This window comes from Anticarsia gemmatalis, chromosome 9 (assembly GCF_050436995.1).
Source record: "Anticarsia gemmatalis isolate Benzon Research Colony breed Stoneville strain chromosome 9, ilAntGemm2 primary, whole genome shotgun sequence".
NCBI classification, from domain to species: Eukaryota; Metazoa; Arthropoda; class Insecta; order Lepidoptera; family Erebidae; genus Anticarsia; species Anticarsia gemmatalis.
The window spans coordinates 6,938,039-6,947,735 of NC_134753.1; the positions used below are offsets into that span (position 1 = coordinate 6,938,039).

General features: G+C 32.2%; 3 protein-coding genes across 4 annotated transcripts; 2 read left to right on the forward strand and 1 right to left on the reverse strand.

The window, feature by feature from the left end:
• Positions 1-556: 556 nt before the first annotated feature.
• L2HGDH (L-2-hydroxyglutarate dehydrogenase) lies at positions 557-3,165 on the forward strand. Of its 2 annotated transcripts, XM_076118355.1 has the most exons (5): positions 557-641; positions 762-890; positions 1,033-1,905; positions 2,156-2,376; positions 2,713-3,165. In XM_076118355.1, the coding sequence occupies exons 2-5, from the start codon at positions 790-792 to the stop codon at positions 2,874-2,876; spliced, it is 1,359 nt and encodes a 452-aa protein (XP_075974470.1). In that variant the 5' UTR covers positions 557-641; positions 762-789; the 3' UTR covers positions 2,877-3,165. The 2 variants fall into 2 exon arrangements, with proteins under 2 accessions (XP_075974470.1, XP_075974469.1); XM_076118354.1 differs by lacking the exon at positions 557-641 and having other exon boundaries at positions 648-890.
• A 92-nt stretch (positions 3,166-3,257) lies between these two features.
• LOC142975499 (post-GPI attachment to proteins factor 2-like) lies at positions 3,258-5,172 on the reverse strand. The gene is made up of 3 exons (XM_076118356.1): positions 4,624-5,172; positions 4,314-4,532; positions 3,258-3,920 (listed from the first exon to the last, which is right to left on the reverse strand). The coding sequence occupies exons 1-3, from the start codon at positions 5,030-5,032 to the stop codon at positions 3,793-3,795; spliced, it is 756 nt and encodes a 251-aa protein (XP_075974471.1). The 5' UTR covers positions 5,033-5,172; the 3' UTR covers positions 3,258-3,792.
• Positions 5,173-5,523: 351 nt separating this feature from the next.
• LOC142975255 (uncharacterized) lies at positions 5,524-9,573 on the forward strand. The gene is made up of 8 exons (XM_076117993.1): positions 5,524-5,634; positions 5,978-6,027; positions 6,446-7,264; positions 7,405-7,625; positions 7,711-7,856; positions 7,934-8,317; positions 8,820-8,974; positions 9,432-9,573. The coding sequence occupies exons 1-8, from the start codon at positions 5,524-5,526 to the stop codon at positions 9,571-9,573; spliced, it is 2,028 nt and encodes a 675-aa protein (XP_075974108.1).
• Positions 9,574-9,697: the final 124 nt, after the last annotated feature.

Consider the following 9,697-nt stretch of genomic DNA (forward strand, 5'->3'; position numbering starts at 1 on the left):
AATCGTTATAACAATATCAGTTACGGTACAGCTTTAATGTTGCGTTATTGAATCTGTTATACCTACCTTTATTTTTGTACCTTTACGACAACAGGAGCAATATGTGCTCCTGTTGTCGTTGTCGTACATGTCATGTAAGTATAACAGCACTTTCTGTACACCCGCTCCATGCCAATACAACTGCATTGATATAATCTTAAATTATTGTACTATGGTATTACTATGGTAAAAATAGTAACAGTATAGGTTATTACTTTTGTATAGATCTGATTACTTAGGTTGCTTGTTTTTGTGTTTCTGTATTCTAATATTATTCATTAGTATTCATTAGTTTCATTTATTGAGCTTTAAGTATCTGGAATTTCTAGCCGAATAATTATCAGTAACCGATATGTGATCATTACCATTGATCGCTGGCCTTAATAACGATAACGGTTTATAAAAAGATGATAACCGGCTAACAGTTGTTCTATATAACAAAATAGGAAGAATCGTTTTTGAGAAACAGGCTGTTCACATCACTAGTCTTGACTTTACTTAATATTGACAGTTGACAGATGACAGCACGGACGACAGTTCACGGCACATCGTTGAGCACTGTCAGTCTGTCAATTATTGTCATTGGTCAAGTTTAGTGTCAAGTGAGTGACTGTTGTTGTGTTGCATGTCATTTATTTATTTTTGATATCATATCAGCAAACATTGCTAGAAGTGACAAAAACTACAAAGTATGTAACGTTACGTTATTTGTTAAATTTCAGTGAAGTTCTGATCTCACCCTAAATCAACATGACAGCAAGCATAGCAATGCAGACTGCAAGGCTCACTGGTTTCTATAATTTACGTCGCTATTTATCAGCAGCTCCAACAAGTACCTCTTCATGCCACAGGTATCAGCAGCACTTACAATATTGTAGTATTAAGTCTATAATAACTTTCTGTATGTATGTTCCGCTGCTTTGTGTTGCTAAAGATTATGTACCAAGTTTATGATATGGAATAAAATGTAATGCAAGTTTTTTGATTTCACAGAACTTCAAATCAAACACAGGAGAAGTATGATGTTGTAGTTGTTGGTGGTGGTATAGTTGGCACAGCATCAGCTAGAGAGTTAATTTTAAGACATCCTAAGCTAAAGGTAGCAGTTGTTGAAAAAGAAAATGATTTTGCCCTTCATCAAAGTGGAAACAACAGTGGTGTGATTCATGCAGGCATTTATTATAAACCAGGGTCATTAAAAGCAACACTATGTGTGAAGGGTATGGATTTAATGTACAAGTATTGTGAAGAGAACAAAATACTGTATAAGGAATGTGGTAAGCTCATAGTGGCCACAGAGAGAGAAGAAATACCTAGACTTCTAGAGTTATATGACCGTGGTATAAAAAATGGTGTGAAAGATTTGAAGCTAGTTGACAGCAAGGGAATTCGTGAGATTGAACCTCTCTGTCAAGGAATACAAGGCATTTGGTCACCTCACACTGGAATTGTATCTTATGCTGATGTAACAAAGTCTTATGTCAAAGATATTACCACCAATGGGGGCAAGTCTTACCTCAACTTTGAAGTTAAGACATTTAAAGAATCAACGGATCCAGAATATCCTGTTCTTTTGTCAAATGATAAAGACCTGACTGTTTGTGCAAAGTATGTCCTCACTTGCTGTGGTCTACATTCAGACACAGTAGCAGTATTAACTGGTTGCCCGGAAAATCCCAAGATAATACCATTCCGGGGAGAGTATTTGTATGTGAAGGAGGAAAAATGTCATTTAGCCAAGACAAATATTTATCCTGTACCTGATCCAAGGTTTCCATTTTTGGGAGTACATATAACTCCTAGAGTTGATGGAAGAATCATATTGGGACCTAATGCTTTATTAGCATTCAGTAAAGAAGGATACAAGTAAGTAATTCTTTTACTTTAGTTGATCTTTTATAATGATTGTAATAAGTTTTCTCTAAATTAGTAAATATGATGCAATTAATATAAAGGTCATGGAGAGGTTATTAAAATACTATTATGATTTATTTACAAGACTGATAAGATATTTATGTCATCTATTTGGTATACATAATAATTTACCTACTTGTTTGTAATATTATGTAATGTTTTGTATATAATTGATATATTATATATATTTATCTGTTTGCAGATGGACTGATTTCAATTTAAAAGACATCAAAGAGGTAATGGGATTTGCTGGTTTTCAAAAGCTAGCAATGAAATATGTTGGGTTTGGTGTGAAAGAGATGATCAAATCACTCATTGTTCCTCTTCAAGTGAAAGGTGTGCAGAGATTTATTAAAGAAATAAAGACTAGTGATGTGGAGTCAGGACCAGCAGGAGTTAGAGCACAAGCTTTAAGTGAAGATGGTCAGTATTTTGCTCACTGCAGTACCACTTTATTATTTTTCGTTACTTGATGGAATTAATACTAACTTTATACAGGATTTATAATTTTCCTTACAGGAAAATTATTTACCTTTTTACAATTATTAATAGTCTGATCATTCTATGCCTTTTAGGTTAAGGAAAATCATGGCCAATGCATTTCCTCTCACCTCTCTTTTGTATTATAAGTACCCTTTACCTCATCATTGGATTTTAAAGTCATATTAACATTTTAAATAAGTAAACGTTTTTGTATTTCTGATAAAATCCTTGAAAATGTACCTATTGATAATTAATTTTGTTTCTTTTGTATTCCAGGGAGCTTGATAGAGGACTTTGTTTTTGACACAAGAACAGGGACTGGTGCACTGGGAGCCAGAGTATTGCATTGTAGGAATGCACCATCCCCAGGAGCCACCTCATCACTGGCTATTGCCATGATGATCACAGATAAAATGGAAGAACACTTCAAACTAAAATAAGTATAATTATTTTCTTGAATTTCAAATGGCCATTATTGAGGGATCTTATTAACAAATCATGAGTTTGTTGTAAATAAATTTATTTTAAAAAAGTTATTTTTGTGGATCCCTCTGTAACATTTATCAGGGTGGTAGGGTTAAAATGGACTAAAAAATTACATACTGTATCTTTTTTTTTTGAATATTCAGTTTTCAAGGTACTGTCCACTCCGATTTTGTATTTATATTTGATAATGTTAAGTTGTTTTTGATAATTTCTAAGTTATATCAGAATGTATTTATTAATTTATATGAATATTTTAGTAAACTGTTTATAAAATAGTCAATAAAAACTAGGTGCTATCAAATGTTTGCGTCTAATCACCAAAATAAGAGTCACAATGGTAATTAAAAATCAATATAATTAGTTATAATAAATAATATAAAAATACTTACAACCATCAACCATAAAGCTAAAACTATCATTCACTAGCTAATGTTTGTATTTAACTAGGTATGTAGAAAATTAATTTATTCTTATACAAATATTATGTTTCTATTTGTCTCAATATTTCAATCGAATTTTAAATGAAAACATATGTTTACTTTTAACAAAATGTCTGATTTTAAATGAATAGAAAAGTTTGACGAATTTATTTTGTTTTTATATCAAAAACCATTGCCTTGAAAAGAGAGGTTTGCTGTATAACAAAAATTGAATATTTTAATAACTTATTTTTGACAATGTTGTATTACAAGACAGTTAATAATCAGTTTAACTGATATTTTATAATGTTTAACATACGGAAATCATAACAAATGCATGCATTGAACTTTTGTTATAACTGTAAATAGATATTTATACCACATACTTATGATGCTTATCATCCAAATCACTTGGGAGACTTACAAAATGTTACCAAAGAATAAATCCTGATCAATCAACAGCAACCCCACTGCTTGATAAATATAAGTAATTGAATTGAAGATCATATGCTGTTGTTAAATGGAATATAATGTTGCTAATAACGACAATGTACTCTGAGAACCCAAACATTGAATATACTGAAACAAGTAAACAAACATTATTGCGGTGCTACGAGGTCAGGTTTATGAATTAATTAATAACTTAATTGTTTTATATAAAAATTATATGTAAATGAGTTTTTGTTATAGAATTTCTCACTGATTATAGAATAAACTTAGATGTGTTTATAGAATAAGTGAAGGCAAATGTATATTTTTCCAAATGTATTTATTAAAATAAAGTTATATTGTGAAAACTCAAAATAGATGATTTGTTTGCTATTGTTTGATAAACATATTATTATATAGAAATCAGTTAATAATAAAAAAGGTATAAAAAATTGAGCTATTTATGAACTCTGCCAAAGGCAAACAATCTATAGCAGGAAAAAATGATTAGCTAATATAGAAAACATTATTTCTTATACTTACTGTATGGTTCACATTGACTGTTATGCCTGAGGAAGAAATAAGCTGCAAATGCAAATGAAGTAACATTTACTACAAATGCTCTCCATTTTAATTTCACAGAATGTTTTTCTCTATATGTTATATTTGGCCTCCTTCTATATTTGGTAAGCAATATGCATATAAACAGCATGTAAAATACTGATGTACCAATAAAAGTTTTGAAACAGAACTCATGGTACTCTGAAAAACAAAGTAAAGTGGATGTTAATATTAGTGTACAACCCATTTTCATGCAGATATTAACGTCAATTACTTATCACACAAAACTTACTGTAATTTCTTGATGAAGTCCAATGTGTTAATCCCAATAATGTTAAATTCTCTATAACATTGAGAAATACTGCTAGCTTCACTATAATTATACAGTTCTCTTGTATCACTTTTGAATAATATTTCCATCTTAGATAAACCATGTAAAATCGCATTGGTGCATGTAGGAAAATACATGTTTTCCATATTGTTATTTGCGGTTCATAATTACCTATTGATGCTGATATTGAAGGGAAGACATTGGGAACCTTACAATGCGTATTGTTAGCACTTTCAAAATCCTTGTACATTGTTATCAAAACACAAGTTATGAATGCAAATAATGGTAGCGATACCACGGAAAAACAAAACCTCGCAGGTATCTTGATGTAATGTTTCTTTTCAGGCACATTGTGAAGAGGTAGGTACATTTAACAAAATTTTAATTAGGCGTAATACAGGCGTCGTTTCATTACCTATTGTAGCTTCAATTAATTCTATTAAATTGCACTATGATCGCTACAACAAAAGTCACAACATTGCTGTCTGTCAGCTGTCAAATCCTTCTGTCACTGTCAACTTCAAGATGCGTTTACAATCCGTTCCACATAATTAGCGCGTACAATTGTTTTTCTATAAATGGTGAAGACAGACCGATAGCTTAGGCATATTTGATTATACTATTATTAAAAGATTGTTTTCTTTATGTTTGCATATATTTATTGTAATTATGTGTAGTATGTCTGACAACCAATATATTGCGCTGATGACACATCGCGTGTAAAGGAATAATTCTGATTATTACGTTTCGTTATTTGATCGATAATTTCATAGTAACTATGTATAAGATTGATTTTAATTCGAATGCCTTAGACCAATAAATAATAATCTATAGTGATCCGCATTATGTAAGTTAAAGAGCATGGAGAATATTCTAAATAAAAATATATTCGATGATAGTGATTTGGATAAACTATCTCCGGACTACAAGCCCGATGATCTGGTGTTGCGAATGCAGATGAGAAGGACAATGGTAAGTAAACATTAGAATAAAGCTATACATAATAACATATCTTCTCTTGCTTGTACCTGCTTAGCAAAGTCATAGGTATATAACGGACAGTCTCGTTCAGGTAGGTATATAATGGATCATTTAACGAGTATCTGCTGTAAAGACAAACTTAATGAAGATTTAGAATGTGTAGATATCAAAGAATCAATTTTAATCTTCAGTAAGTTTGTCTTATGGTGTAAGATATTTACCTGTATGTAGGTACCTATAGTATGAATTTTCATTTGAAGCATTGTACAACACAAAATAAAAAAAATGTAGAAAAATAAGTAGAAGTAGCTACATAATATGTGTTTCATTTTAGGTAAAAGACACACACAACCATGGGGCAGTCAGAAGTACAGCTTGGACAAGGTAAGTAACTAAATATTATAGTTGTTAGTGCCACCTATGATTTCTAATTACTACGATACCTGGCACAAATGATCATATAATTATAATATGTTGATCACGCTGACTTTGTGTATCTCAATCAATCACGAAATATGTATTACCTACTTAGGTAGTAAACCGTTTTTTCTTTGTACTTAAATATAATGGTGCACTTATTAATATACCTTCTTAAATATAAGTTATAAGTCTTAATTAAGTTACTTTCAAAATTTCTAGTACCTACCTATTGCAAATATATGTTATGTATTATTTACAGAAAATCAATTAGGAAAACGAAAGAAAATTACAACATTAACAAAGAAATAATTAAATTGCGTCACGACTTTAACAATATTAATCTGAAAAATAGCATAACATTAAAAGGCCTCGATAACTTAAGGTTAAAATCAGTAGTATTTAACAATGAGATACTAATTGATGACGGCATGAATGCGAATGAAAGCGATAAAGATATTTTCTTACCAGATCTTTACGATGATGGAAAAGAATTAGAATTGCGAAATGATGATGAATTTAAGTTGAATACCAAAACGAAACCAGTGAAACATATAAAGTTTTGCAAAGAAATAAAGTATAAAAAGTCTAAACAATCCAAAGGCGAGTTGTTGGATCTCAACAAAGATATAAACGAAAACAATGAAGACATATTTAGAGTCGCATGTGTTCATAAATTTTCAAATCCTGAGCCGTCACCCGCGAACCTAAGTGTAGAAGAAAAAGAGCAATTGATTAAAAACAGTTATGTGTCTCCAAATAACACGGACCGACCAGTAGGTGACCTACAAGAACTATTGGTTATGATGGCTATAAGCACTAAACCAAGTAATAACGACGAAATATATGAGGTCGTAGAATGCAGTGGTGAATTAACTACAAATCATTACTATTTAGATAACAATGTTGACGATAATTCATTAACAACTAACACTCCCAATCATGAAGGTATTGATAATATCTTAAGTATAACTCCATTGAGAGTACAAATCAATGAGAGAGAGAAATACCTTATGGAGAAAGTCATAAACAGGTGGAGGCAATACGTCAATAATAGAAAAAAACATGTAGATGAACAAAGGCAAACTACTCTAAAAAACTTTTTTGATAAGATAGCAAAGAAGAAGATGGATATGAAGCAGCTAGATGAATATGAACAGAAAGCTAAACAACAATTAAGGGACTATAACACATATCAACACAGGTAGGTTTTGGTTTTTTCGGAAGGTACTTATGTGAATTAAAGTTCACAATGTCACTAAAGCAATGGTTTTTTCTTTAATTTATATTAAACATTCAATCACGCGTCTGTGCTTCAGGAATTTAATAGTGCATATATTTTAGATATAAAGTGCAAAAACACATAATAGCACTTCAAAAAGCAAAACTAGAGGAGCAAAATCGGCTAATAGAAGAATTGAAGTACAATAAGATAATAGAAGCTTCGCGCCAGTCAGTTGATGCCATGAGGGAAGAAGTTCGTCGGACGTATTACGAAATTGATCGCCAGTTGAAGCCTAAATTAAAATGTATGACTAATGAGTTGAAAATACCTGAACTTGAAGGTTCGTCATAAGTTATTTACTAGCATTTCCTATTGTTTTTGAAAAACACTTCTCAAATGTAGGTACGTGTTTATTGTGTTAACAGAGCAGTCTCTAGTTCTGCATTGCCTCAAAGTGCCACAGTTTTTGCAAAGGATGGAGAAAAGAGCTCGTGAACGAGAGGAAAAACATGCTATGATAAGAGAACGAAGACTACAGATGGAAGAAGAGCGTATTCGAATTAAACAACAAGTGAGTTTAACACAAACACATATTGAAAGTTATAAAATTATTTAATTAGGTACTTAACACTATTTGAAATATTTCAGGCTGAATTGGCAAAGGCCGAAATGGATAAAGAGGAAAAAATGAGAAGAATGAAGGAGTTGAAAGAAAAAAGGAAAAGGGAAAGGATCGAAAACATACGGAAAAAGCAGTGGACCGAACGATTGAGGGCACTTATTGTAATGGCCGACTTGCATTATGAGAAAACTTTGATGAATAAGTATGGAATAGCTCCACTGAGAAAATTAGTTGCAATGAAACGTGATAATATTGAAAAAGCTAGAGCACATTATCGATTTCAACTTAAAAATAATGTATTTTTGCACTGGATGTGGTACACAGAAGATATGTGGTTTGAAAGAAATTTCAGAGCTGAAGATTTTTACCGCAAGACTCTGTTAAGAAAAGTCTTCGCAGGTTTTAGAATGGTACGTATCATCAATGATTTTTACCGCAAGAGACTGTTGCGAAATGTCTTCAAAGGTTTCAAAGTGGTGAGTATCGCCTATTCGCCATTAATATCTTCATGGCATGCAAACACTACCTACAGAAGTCGATCACACACGTAGGTACTGACCATACATTAACATTTTCAGTATATCTTCATAACGCCATGACGACCATACGACATGAAATCACTACTTCATGAAAAAGGCTAGGCATTTAGGCATTTTAACTAAGTGTAGTGTACGTTGTACAGTTACGTAGGGCATTGGTTCATATAGGTCTAAAAATGGGCATCGGTTCCTAGGTGGGCTAGGAACCGATGCTCGATGATACACTTACTTATGATGATCCATTTTTAACCCGACTTTGACCGCAATATCAGATTTTATTTATGTCTATCATAAAAACCTCATAACACGTAACGTTAAGATTAATAAATAAGTTATTAAAATTTCTAAATCTTTACTTTATTTTTTGCTTCAGATCCATAACAGTGTAGCTATAAAGAAGCAAGTTGCTGACGACTACTACGACCTGTACGTTACACAGTTAGGCTTCAGAATGTGGCGCGAGGGCATACAAGTGATCAGGAAGGAAAACGAACTGAAATTGCAAAAAGCAGTATTATATCATGAAAGGTTGGTAGCCGTAGCCTAACGCGTTTCTTTGGTTCATGCCGCCTGCACCAGTGTTATTAACTACTTAATTCTTCATTAGCCCTGTTCTTTTTTTTCAGTAGATATAGGTACTTACTTACCTGTGTTACATACTTATATACTAAACGTATATAGTATTAAGTATAACATCGCTGCGTCAACTTGACTTACTGCCTCTGTGGCGCAGTGGGTAAGGTCGCCACGCGCCGTTACAATTGCGTCGGGGGTTTGATTTCTGACAGTACAATTATTTGTGCGATCCAAAGATTTTTGTTTAGGGTCTAGTTGTACTTTATATCCGTTAGTTATATGTTTCTGATTGTTTCTAAAAGTTCTTGCGACACAAGAGCGTTTATTAGAGCGGGAGTTATCTTTAAAAAAAAAAAGATCTTCACTGCTGAGATTGTAAAATGATTGTCGTTACTTTTTATCATTTCAGCAATCTGCTGTTTAAAGCATTCACATGTTGGAGAACTTTGCCTGCACTGAACGCATTGAAGAGGGAACAAGAAGCTAGGAAGGCACGGTGGAGGGAAAAAGTGCTACAAGTTGTACCTGATTATACACCACCTGACGAATAGAATAAGACTACAAAATGTATTGAAGAAATAAGGAAAATAATAGAATCAAGTAATGTTCATAAAAACAATACCTAGATTTCAGAAAAAAAATGCTAATGGGTCTTAAACTTGATAATAATTTTAA

What these genes read in the sequence shown, in the direction of transcription:
- L2HGDH (XM_076118355.1), top strand. Translation starts at nt 790, where the DNA reads ATGACAGCAAGCATAGCAATGCAGACTGCAAGGCTCACTGGTTTCTAT. An exon ending in AGTACCTCTTCATGCCACAG is followed by an intron (nt 891 to 1,032) that starts GTATCAGCAGCA and finishes TTGATTTCACAG; the next exon opens with AACTTCAAATCAAACACAGG. An exon ending in TTCAGTAAAGAAGGATACAA is followed by an intron (nt 1,906 to 2,155) that starts GTAAGTAATTCT and finishes ATCTGTTTGCAG; the next exon opens with ATGGACTGATTTCAATTTAA.
- LOC142975499 (XM_076118356.1), bottom strand. Translation starts at nt 5,032, where the DNA reads ATGTACCTACCTCTTCACAATGTGCCTGAAAAGAAACATTACATCAAG. An exon ending in GACTTCATCAAGAAATTACA is followed by an intron (nt 4,533 to 4,623) that starts GTAAGTTTTGTG and finishes TTTGTTTTTCAG; the next exon opens with AGTACCATGAGTTCTGTTTC. An exon ending in CAGTCAATGTGAACCATACA is followed by an intron (nt 3,921 to 4,313) that starts GTAAGTATAAGA and finishes TACTTGTTTCAG; the next exon opens with TATATTCAATGTTTGGGTTC.
- LOC142975255 (XM_076117993.1), top strand. Translation starts at nt 5,524, where the DNA reads ATGGAGAATATTCTAAATAAAAATATATTCGATGATAGTGATTTGGAT. An exon ending in TGCAGATGAGAAGGACAATG is followed by an intron (nt 5,635 to 5,977) that starts GTAAGTAAACAT and finishes GTTTCATTTTAG; the next exon opens with GTAAAAGACACACACAACCA. An exon ending in GTATTCGAATTAAACAACAA is followed by an intron (nt 7,857 to 7,933) that starts GTGAGTTTAACA and finishes GAAATATTTCAG; the next exon opens with GCTGAATTGGCAAAGGCCGA.